Source organism: Thalassophryne amazonica, chromosome 11 (assembly GCF_902500255.1).
Source record: "Thalassophryne amazonica chromosome 11, fThaAma1.1, whole genome shotgun sequence".
In the NCBI taxonomy this organism is placed as follows: Eukaryota; Metazoa; Chordata; class Actinopteri; order Batrachoidiformes; family Batrachoididae; genus Thalassophryne; species Thalassophryne amazonica.
In genome coordinates this window covers 110,895,838-110,907,888 of record NC_047113.1, presented here as the reverse complement: position 1 = coordinate 110,907,888, position 12,051 = coordinate 110,895,838, and the positions used below count along the sequence as shown (strand labels likewise).

The following is a 12,051-nucleotide window of genomic DNA, read 5'->3' as shown; positions in this document are numbered from 1 at the left end:
TGTTTGTGTTGTCATTATGATTTAAAAAGAGGAAACAAAGTTGTTTGACAATAAATGGCTTCACACAACTATTAACCATGACTGAAAAAAGTTTTTCTGTTACCATTCATATTCTCAGAAAAATTGCCAAAACAATCTAAAATTCTGCCACAGGGTGTGTAAAGTTTTGAGCACAGCTGTACCTGTAACACACACTCCTCTCCTCTACTGCCACCTTCCATTGCAGTGTATGCCATGCAAAAGTCTACTCAAAGATCATAAAAGCAGGCAAAAAAAAACTCCCAACTGTCTTATTTTCAGGCCACTGCAGAGTTCTGAAGAGTTCTGTCACGTATGTACTGGAACCATGTGTAAGTACTTCAGTTTCACAATTGCCCACTTCATCACATGAAGCAGCAAACTGAGGTAGACTAAAGTGATGTTTTTCAACATACAAAGAATCAGGATGGTTGGTGGTATGAGGAGGAGGAGTATCAGTGTCTCTTGTTGTCCTCATGACTATCTTCACATAACAGCACACAGAGTCAGTCAGTGAGTTATAGGCCATGTTTGTGTCATTTAACATGCAAAATAACCATAACAGAGAGACTGACAGGCCGAACCAAATTACTTACAAAGCCTTGTTGCCAAGAGTTGGGTCCCGGTGGCCTAAAAAGCCACTGTTACTTGTTTTCCTTTAGCTGATGCCACAGTTTGGCACAGTGGGCACCCTCTCAGATTTACAACTGAAGTGGCGCAATGGGGGCACAGTGGTTAACACTGTTTTTTGGCCTTGGCAATTTTTCAAAAATGTATCAAAATCAACAGTAGGAACCTCACATTGACGTATTATTGCTTATGGCAGTGAATTTGAATAAGACTGACTTAGAAATGTTTAACAAATAGCCACAATGTACGGTGGCTGAGAGACCTCATCACAACTTGGGAAAACACATGCAAATGAAGAAACCATCCTCACATCCGCTTGCTCCAATTAAGAGTCGCGCAGGGCTGGAGCCTGTCCCAGCAGTCATAGGACGTGAGGCGTAGTACACTCTGGATAGGACGCCAGTCTGTCGCAGGGCCACAAACAGGCAAACAAACACATTCACACTCGCACACACACTTACGGACAATTTATTAAAGAATCCAGTCCACCTAACCCGCGTGCCTTTGGATGTGGGAGGAAGTACTGACTGTACCTGCACTAGTATGCCACTTCACACTTAGGTCAAACAGAAATACCTCAGCTGTCACTATTTGCCTTGATTGTCTCTGCACCATTTTAATTTTCCCTCCCACTTATCACAGTGAACAGTGTGCTTTTAGTTCTTCATTGCAAAAAAAAAAAAAATGTTTTTGTGTCTTCATTTTGTGTCTTCATCACCTCTTATTTATTGTTTACTTGAATGCTAGTTATGTCTGTCTTACCTAACTGTTAGGAACATTTCACTGTGGGATGGTGGGAAATGTAATTTCAATTGCTTTGTATGTCTGGTACATGCGAAGAATTGACAATAAAGCTGACTTTGAAAGCTGGAGCACCAACGCAAACACGGGGAGAACACGCAAACTCCAAACAGAAAGGCCACAGTTGGGAATCGAACCCATGACTTTCTTTCTTTGTTGGAAACATGACAAGAAAAATAGGAGTCCAAGGGTTTGTTTTAAAAAGCCCTAAAAAGCTCTATCTTGTCATTATAGCAGCCAAGTTGAGTAGGCACATGAGTCAACACATGAGTACAGCTCAGAAGGGCATTGGAAAGAATACCAGGGGGTCAAAGCACCTGCTACTAGGTGACTGAACAGTACACCAGGACTCGAAGACCAGGTAGACCAACCTGAGCACAGCCTGGGTTGACTACAGGAATCCATATGACTCAATGCCTCAGTGAGAAAGATGGACCCCTGAGATCAGCTGCTACAATAAAGCCCCAGACAGCTGAAGACAGATGGTGATAAGGACAACCCAGTCTCACGGCAAATCGTGATTCAGCAGCACAAAATATACATGAATCTATTGGTTTGTGATATTGTCACAAAAGCACCACATTTTCGTCATGGCAGCACGACTTCATTCTAGTACATTCTGTGAAGGCTGCACAAAATTAAAAGTGAAGTGGGGGGGGGGGGGGGGGGGGGGGGGGTTATGGTTAGGGTTGGGGGAAGGATTCCGGTTAGTCATAGTGAGTAAAAAAAACTGTCACAATAATTTGACTCATTTCGTGACGGGAGCACAAAATAAACGTAAGACTTGGCTGGATAAGGAACAGGAGAAGGAGAAATCATGGAAGACCAAACACCTCCATGGGATGTACCTTCAACAGATAAAGGAAGCGGATGAACAGAAGTTCAACCACTCAAGAAGTTCTACCAGTGGCTAGAAAAGGCCACTCTTAAGGGACAGCACAGAGGCTCTGATCATGGAAGCACAAGGACAAGCCCTAAACACCAGATCCATAGAGGCAAGAGTCTATCACAGCCGACAGAACCCAAATTGCAGACTGTGCAAATATGTGCCGGAGACCGTCCAGCACATAGTAGCAGCATGCAAGATGCACGATGGGACAGCGTACACTGAGAGGCACACCCAAGTGTCAGGAATCTTGTACAGGAACAGCTGTGCCACATACTGATGAGAAGTCCCCAGGTCCCAATGGGAGAGACCACCAAAGGTGGTTGAGAACGACAGGGCTAAGGTCTTGTGAGACTTTAACATCCAGAAGGACAAGTAGATGCTGCCAGATGAATTGGCATTCGAACAATATTTGTGCAAATCGTGTGGCACTTTGGAAAATACGCCAAATTGGCACAGCCAGCATGAATGTAGAGAACAGGCCTACTACTGTTGTGCTGCATTTGAATTGGGGAATATTCATACAGTGGTCATACTGCTGTGTGACTGCTTCCTCGAATGGCATTCAAACTGGCATCCAAAATGACAACCCACCACCATCCAGAGCAGTCTGACACAACATATCCTGACTGTGTCCCTGGTGAGCCAGGATACCCCCCCCCCCCCCATGCATCCTGTTCGGGGTGTGCAAAGAAACTTGTGACACGCAATCATTATGTGCCCTAGACGTGAACATTATGCAATCACACCGAATTAGGGGTAGGCGATATGACCTAAAATTCATATCACGGTATAAATTGAATCCCTTCACAGTAACAGTATATATCGCAATATAAACTTAAATGTAAAAATTATAATGCAAGTGTTCTGAATGGGTCCCTTATCAAAGTTGAATAGAGAAAATAAATAAATAATGACACAACAACAAAAAAAAAAAAACAAAAACAGATATAATGTAATTTTGAGAACATTTATTGTGTGGATCTTAAAACTAGAGCGACAATTTGCCAGAAGGTACATCTAAGATACAAACATAGATTTCATGTTTTGGTACACTTGTTGTTGGGTCAGTGACTGAAGTTTCTTCTCTTGAACACTAGCTGGCACACCCACTCTGAATACATGAACTGTTTTCAGAACAGTGACATTTCCTCATTTCCAAAATGCAACAAGACCCCCCCCCCCCCCCCCCAAAAAAAAAGTACTTAATTTACAATTTACCCAGACTGACTTCATATTTGAAGTCAGTCTGGGTAAATTGTCATTCCCTGGCTGATGTGTTATTTAATGTGGCACTTTTTGATGATCTATAGGGTTTTACAGTTGTATGTAAAAGTTTGGGCACTCTGATGATTTCCATGATTTTCCTTTATAAATCATTGGTTGTTTGGATCAGCAATTTCAGTTAAATATATCATATAGCAGACAAACACAGTGATATTTGAGAAGTGAGATGAAGTTTAAAGGATTTATAGAAAGTGTGCAATAATTCTTTGAACAAAATTAGGCAGGTGCATACATTTGGGCACCCCAACAGAAAAAAATACATCAATATTTAGTAGATCCTCTTTTTGCATAAATAACAGCCTCTAAACGCTTCCGATAGCTTCCAATGAGAGTCTGGATGCTGGTTGAAGATATTTTGGACAGTTCTTCTTTACAAAACATCTCAGGTTTATTGGTTTACAAGCATGGTCAGCCCACTTAAAATCACACCACAGATTTTCAATAATATTCAGGTCTGGGGACTGAGACGACCATTCCGGAATGTTGTACTTGTTCCTCTGAATGAATGCCGTATTAGATTTTAAGCAGTGTTTAGGGTCATTGTCTTGTTGAAAGATCCAGCCCCGGAACTTCAACTTTGTCACTGATTCATGAACATTGTTCTCAAGAATCTGCTGATATTGACTGGAATCCATGTGACCCTCAACTTTAACAAGATTCCCAGTACCTGCACTGGCCACACAGCCCCACAGCATGATGGAACCACCTCCAAATTTTACTGTAGGTAGCAAGTGTTTTTCTTGGAATGCTGTGTTCTTTTTCAGCCATGCATACAGCCCCTTGTTATGTCCAAATAACTCAATTTTAGTTTCATCAGTCCACAGCACCGTATTCCAAAATGAAGCTGGCTTGTCCAAATGTGCTTTAGCAGACCTCAAGTGACTCTGTTTGTGGCGTGTACACAGAAAGGCTTCCTCTGCATTACAGTATCATCCAGCATCTCTTTGTGCAAAGTGCGCTGTATAGTTGAACGATGCAAAGAGACACTATCTGCAGCAAGATAATTTTGTAGGTCTTTGGAGCAGGTCTGTGGGTTGACTATGACTGTTCTCACCATCCTTCGCTTCAGCTTATCTGAATTTTTTTCTTGGCCTGCCACTTCGGGCCTTAACTAGTACTGTGCCTGTGGTCTTCCATTTCCTCACTATGTTCCTCACAGTGGAAACTGACAGCTGAAATCTCTGAGATAGCTTTTTGTATCCTTCCCCTAAACCATGATGCTGAACTGTCTTTGTTTTCAGGTCATTTGAGAGTTGTTTAGAAGCTCCCATGTTGCCACTCATTATAAGAAATGCAAAGAGGAGAAACATTTGCAAATGGCCACCTTAAATACCCTTTCACATGATGGGATTCACCTGTGTAAGGAGGTCAAGGGTCAATGAGCTTACCAAACCAATTTTGTGTTCCAGTAATTAGTGCTAAATGTATTCAAATCAATAAAATGACAAGTTCTTACATTTACAGATGATTTTGAGGGAAAAAATGAATTTCATCCATTTTGGAATAAGGCTGTAACATAACAAAACAGGAAAAAAGTGAAGCCCTGTGAATACTTTCTGGATGCACTACCCCAGGGGTAGGTTGTGCAAAGATGTCCATGAGATAGTCCAGCACATAATGGAAAGGTGCGTGATGGGAAATCCAGACCAAGTCAATATGATTGTGTGCTGGAACATCTATATTTGGCACAGGCTGAAAACAGCACAGCTAATATGCTTTGGGATTTTAAGTTCCAGATAGATAAATGGGATTTGGCCAGCCAACCTAACACAGCTTGGGACTCTCCTCCCTGCCACCTCAAAGGCAGCACTGTTTTTACTGCTGCAGCCTTCAATCCCCCAAGCTGGGGGGCGCGGGCCCCGCCTGCTGCGGCCTTCACCCACTTTACCTCAATTCGGATGACGGACTGCTTCATGTTTAGTGCACATAAACAAACGTATATGTGTTGTCTTCAATTCTGATGATCATTATTATGGTAAACAAGTAATAATTGTGGATTAATTGCTGTATCTTGTCTGAGGTAATGGGAGTGTAATCGTAATTTCATTGTTGTTGCACTCATGTAATGACAATGACAATAAATCTCATCTCTTATTTCATCTCATCTCATCTCTCAACACAGTGGTGGTTGACAAGGAGCAGAAAAGGACCACTGTGGTAGATGTAGCAATACCAAGTGATACCAAGAGCACGAGACATTGGAGAAGTACCAGGGGCTTAAAGAAGGACCAGAAAAGATGTGGAAGGTAAAGGGCACAGTGGTCGCAGTGACAATGGGAGATGTTGGAGGTGCTGGAATGGCTGCAACATGGAAATTCTTCATCTCACTCTTGTCAATCAAAATTGCTGTGAACAGTTTGAGTGAACCCCAGAAGTTTTTCAGATTTCAAAGTCGGGGCAGCTTTCCTCAGTGAAGCAAAAGTCATCAGAAAAGCTTGGTCATGACTACAAGTGATACAACATTTAAATGAACAGTTCACTTTTCCCAGTTGATTTTATGAGACTGTCAAAGTGAACTGAAAATAGCGCTAACTCCTTTCAAATTCACTGTTCTGAACGTATGTTTGGTAAAATGGTTCCAGGAAGAACCTTGTGCATGTCAGGTGTATGCACTGGCGTGAACATGCAGCATGATCTATTTGGTCTTTGAAAGTAGGTTCAGCTGTAATCACACTGTATGACTGTATGATTGCTCTGATCCTCAACAGGTTCTTCACATACTTTTTCATGATTATTGTGGTTTTCTTAAAAAGAAGCACAAAAACTGAAGTGAATATCACCAAGAAGAACACCGAGGGTAGTCCGAAATGTCACCCTCTGTGTTCATTAAAGACTTGTTTGGGAGCTAACCGGCTGTGCGGATCTACACTTCATTTTTTGTGCTATTTTTCTGTTTGATCCTGCACGCCAATACAGGCTCGGATGTGCTTGTCATTTCATTATATTTCTTAAAAAGAAGATCTGAAAGTTCTGCTCCAATTTGCCAGAAGGTACATCTGGGGTGTAAGCCTAGATTTAATGTTTTGGTGAATATTTTACCAAAGAAGCCCATTACTAATGCAACCAATCATCTTGGTTTTTATATTTTTAATGAATGTATTTCAGGTTGTAGAGATTTCCTTTGTGTCTGAGTTAAAGAAAGATCATTTTAGAAATTTTTATATTGAGAAGCCTAATTTACTTTTTGTATTTGAAATGGCATAAACAAATTAAAACATGTGTGGGCCAAGGGGCCCAATACTTTTGGAGGGCATTGTATGTCAAATCACGATCACTAGAAATAGATGTCAAATAACCAGAAAATCAACAGAAAATGTGTTTTCCAGTGTTGTATTTGCATTCATCTGAAAAAAAAATCAATCTGCACTCACTTTCCTCATTGTATTTGTAGACACTGGACAGAATGTAACACTACATTACCTTATGGCAATGAGATCAACCCAGAGTCTCATGAAAGCCATCTTAGGGCCAAAGGCTTCCAGTAGATAGGTGTAATGTCCTCCAGACTTCGTAATGCATGTCCCAAGCTCAGCATAACACAAGGATCCTGCAAGGACCAGGGCGAGAGGTTGGCTGAGGCTCCAAGACAAGGCAAGCACTTACACTGATTCTGAACTTTTTCAGACTATGGAATGTGACGTCTGCAATACTGAACATATTGAATGATAATGTATATAGCAGTGATTTACCAGACACTAATCTAATGTCTATTATAAACAGTCGGATGAAGTTGGGCGAAGGAGTCACAAAACTCGCTGGCTCCACTGTACGGGGAAAGGCAGGTGAGAGTGTGCATAAATGTGACGTGTATGGGTATTGGATGGCTTGCAATATGAAATGTTGCCACTTGATGTCAGCAAAATTCTGTCATGCTGCTTTAAGGTCTTGCTCTTACGTGCAGCAGTTTTGTTCTTCTTTTGGCTGTTCCCATTAGGGGGCACCACAGCATATCAATCATTTCCATCTCACCCTGTCCTCTGTATCTTCCTCTGTCTCACCAACCACCTGCATGTCGTCCCTCAGCACATCCATAAGCCTCCTGTTTGGCCTCCCTCTTCTCCTGCCTGGCGGCTCCATCCTCAGCATCCTTCTCCCTATATACCCTGGGTCCCTCCTCTGCACAGGTCCAAACCATCTCAATCTCATCTCTCCAACGTTGTCTCCAAACCATCCCACTTGAGCTGTCCCTCTGATATGTTCATTCTTAATCCTGTCCGTTCTCGTCACTCTGACACAAAATCACATGTTGTGCTCTCCCTCCTGTCTTTTTGTTAGTGCCACCGTCTCTAAGCCGTCCAACATAGCTGGTCTCATAGATTTCTCCCTTCACTCTTGCTGATGTCCTTCTGTCACAAATCCCTCCTGCCACCTTTCTCCACACACTCCTCCCTGCCTGCACTCTCTTCCTCATCTCTCTACCACACTCTCCATTAATTTGGACAGTTGACCCCAAGTATTTAAACTCATCTACTTTCCCCACTTCTACACCTTGTAACTGCACTATTCCACTGGGCTCCCTCTCCCTCTTGCTCCTACTGACTTTTATTCCCTTGCTCTACAGAGCATATCTCCACTTTTCCAGGTGAGAATCAACCTGCTCTCTACTCTCACTAATGTCATGATCTGAACTTCTGTGTCATGTTTTTCTGCTTGGTTCTGCTTAGCTTAGGATTGATTGTTTTGTTTTGTTTTTTTCCAGTGTGTGATTTCTCTTGCTGGACATTTCCTGCTTGTGCTTCTTAGGCTTTGTCTGTCCCTATCTCTCTTGTCTGTCTTCTCTTTGTGCTTGGTGGTGGGTGGTGCACACTGTTTGGGCAACACCCTATTCTGGAGCTTTCCACACACCTGTTTCTAATCTGTAGCTCATCACTGATGTGTTTATATAAACTTCACTGGTTGCATTATTTATCTGCCAGATCATTGTGCTTTATGTCTTTGCTTCCAGCTCTGTTCTTGTGTTTTCCTAGTCCTGCTTGCCATGTTGTGTTTTTTGACCACCTGCCTGTTTTTTTGACCACACCTTATCGCCTGATGTATGTGATTTCTTTGCTATTTTTGGACTGCCTTTTTGTGTAACGGACCATACATTCATTCATTCTTAAAAACCAGAGCTGCTTTGTTGAGTCCACCATTTGTGTCCAGATGCTTCTGTCCACCCAGCCTGATAACTACAGATCACAATGTCATCTGCAAACATCATAGACCATGGAGACTCCTGTCTGATCTTGTCCGTCAACCTGTCCATCACCATTGTGAACTAGAAAGGACTCAGAGTTGATCCTTGGTGTAATCCCACCTCCACCTTGAACGCATCTGTTATTCATACTGCACATCTCACCGCTGTCACACTATCCTTGTCCTGCACTAACTGTACATACTTCTCTGCGACTCCAGACTTCCTCCAACAACACCACAATGCTTCTCTTGGCACCCTGTCATAAGCTTTCTCTAAATCCACAAACACACAATACAACTCCTTCTGACCTTCTCTATACTTCTCCATCAGCACTGTCAGAGCAAACATTGCATCTGTAGTGCTCTTTTTTGAAACCATATTGCTGCTCACAGACTTGTTTTCTAAGCATAGTTTTGACTACTCTTTCCCATAACTTCATGCTGTGTCTGAACAGCTTTATGCTTCTGGAGTTCCTGCAGCTCTGCATATTGCCCACTTCATATTCACTCCTCAGTTTCAACATCTCACTTTCCAAGATTTTTTTAAACAAACTGGTTAGAAACTCCACTGCCATGTGTCCTAAACATTTCCATACCTCCACTGGAATGTCACCTGGACCAACGTCCTTTCCACTCTTCATCCTCTTCATAGCTGCCCTCACTTCATTCGTACTACTCTCCTGTACTTCCTGATTTACACTCTTTGCCTCATTGAACCTTCTCTCTCTCTCTCTCTCTCTCTCTCTCTCTCTCTCTCTCTCTCTCTCTCTCTCTCTCTCATTTCATTTTTCTTCATTTCAATGGAGCTTTACTGACATGGGAAACATACATTTACATTATCAAAGCAAGTGTTACACAGAGCAACAAATAAAACTAAAATTAAGATGTGCATACAGTTAACACGATTCTACAGCAAATAAATGTATAAACAGTAGATGTGGGATTGAAATAAAAAAAGAAGAAAGCAAACCAGACTCACAGTGGTGAACAGCTGGCCAAACAAGAATCAGGTGAACCAGTGTCCAATGGTTATTCACTGATTACAAGTAGAATCAGAAATGTACTGACTGCTGCATTTGGATGTTAAATCTGAGGTTTTCTGTCTTAACACTGAAGGAATGAGCCGTCAACAGGATCCTAGCAGAGGCTCAGACACGTGAAGTAATTTGTGTTTGTTACAGACGTAGCCTTGGTATTAAGACTGTGAAGGACAGAGTGAACTTTTACCTTCTTGCTCTGAACTGTTGCACATGTGCATTTCAGTGGAGTCCTGTTCCTCTTTTCATGACTGTGAGATGCACTTAAATCAGACAGTTTGACTTCAGAAAGGCTAATGCTGGCTGCTCTGATTATTACATCTGACTGAGAGATTTCTGCACAAACACACACACCGATGCTGTCCAGTATTTTAAAAACTGGTCTGGCTGCTTTTTTTTTTTTTATGTTTTTGAATTCATGGGGATCAAACTGTGGCAGTGTGTCACCGCTGAATTGTCACTGTTGACCTGATAGTGGTGGTGGTGGTGGGGGAGTCATAACACACACACCATCTTGTACCATTGCAAGGCTTAAATCTACCTTACAAGAGGAGTCTTACATGAAGCTATTGCCTGAGCACATTACCAGGCCGCGGTGTGGCGTCAGGATAACATTCCTCACCCTCAGCTACCACCTGCAACAACCTACAGGTGGAAGGAAGAGGGGGGCAGGCTCGTACCCCGTCAACAAGGGATCCTCCAGGTCCAGCCATAGTTACTCATCAAATATGGGTGCAAGAACACCAGTTGCACATCATCGTGTTACTGCTGGTTGCAGGGCCTCAACTGCTCTGACGTGTGTTTGCATGGAGCCGATGAGGAGATGTGCAGTGATGTCAATCAGGCACTCTGAGGAATTGAAGCGGATGAACACAAACACTAAATGAACTTTGAAGTTCTATCCTACATTAGCTGACCAGAACCAGCCAGATGGTGGATCAAAAGAACCAAATAAAACATGTTTGAGCAATGAGATAAATCATTGTATGTACAATTTAAGTCAAGAACAAAAAAAAATAGTTTGAGTTGTTGAAAGGAGTGTTTTTTCTTAATTATTACGTTAGTTTCAGCAATATATTGGGTGTTTGCTTTGCATACAGAATGTATTTTGGGGTGATATAATCAAATTATTTAGCATGATTTGTGCCGTAATTTGAAACTGAGAGAAAACTGTAAAGAAATCACACAAAAATGGTGACATTTTTTGGTGAGTTAGATCCTTCCAGAACAGAGTCCAACCAGTGACCAAAAATTAACATTTGAAACCAACGGGAAAACACTAACCCCCCCCAATGATGATTAATGTTGGATTAAGTTGTTGCACAACTGCCTGATGGATCCGTCAGTGTTTAACGGAAGGAGATGACACACTGGCCTTGTCGTGTGGAACAGATCCTGGTTTATCCAGTTTGGTGGGAAGTGAGTTCTCTGTGCAAACACTTCATTGTATACCACAGATGTACTAATCCTGAGTGGTGTTATGAAGCTGAAACATCCTGAGGGACAGAGCCCCATGGAAGACCAGGAACATGATAAAAGTGCTGATTAGAATGATTAATATTACTGGACTGCTGATAGTTTTAAAGGCAGAAGCTCATGTGAGGACACTCAGTGTTACAGTTCTGGATTTCATTTAAAGCCAGTTAACTAGTTGCAGTCTGAGACTTACAGGGTAAACTTGACACCTGTCATCCAACTTACCAAAGAGTGACAGGACCCCACAGGCAATCCACACCACCAGAGACATGCCCACACTGCCAGAGTTCTTCAGGATTCCCTTGGGCGAGATGAAGATTCCGGCTCCGATCATGATCCCAACAATGATGGAGATCCCTCGCAGTAAACCCACCTTCTTCTTCAGTCCCACCTTATTGTCAGACCTGTGCTTTGAGTCCGACTGAGTCCGGTTCCGGATCCATTTCTGTGCCTTTGTTGAGAATTCTTCATCTCTGTCAACGCAGACAAAACTTTTCATTTTCTTAGAACTGACAAACACACAAACTCCAAGTGTCCAAAGATACAAATGAGACAACAAAAATCCCAGAGACACAAATCTCCAGACTGCTCTCTCTCTTTATTTCTCTCTCTCTGTCTCTCTCTGACTCTTTCTCTCTCTCTCTCTCTCTCTGTCTCTCTGTCTCTCTCTTTATTTCTCTCTCTCTCTCTCTCTCTCTCTGTCTCTCTCTTTATTTCTCTCTCTCTCTCTCTCTCTCTGTC

General features: G+C 42.3%; 1 protein-coding gene across 1 annotated transcript in view; it reads right to left on the bottom strand.

The window, feature by feature from the left end:
* Positions 1 to 11,894, bottom strand: part of slc7a11 (solute carrier family 7 member 11) — a 130,856-nt gene extending 118,962 nt beyond the window's left edge. The window contains exons 1-2 of the mRNA XM_034181019.1: positions 11,536 to 11,894; positions 7,043 to 7,169 (exon numbers count right to left, since the gene is read on the bottom strand). Of these exons, the coding sequence (XP_034036910.1) occupies positions 7,043 to 7,169; positions 11,536 to 11,809 (401 nt within the window). The 5' untranslated portion in view covers positions 11,810 to 11,894. The remainder of the gene's footprint in view (positions 1 to 7,042; positions 7,170 to 11,535) is intronic.
* Between the last annotated feature and the right edge of the window lie 157 nt (positions 11,895 to 12,051).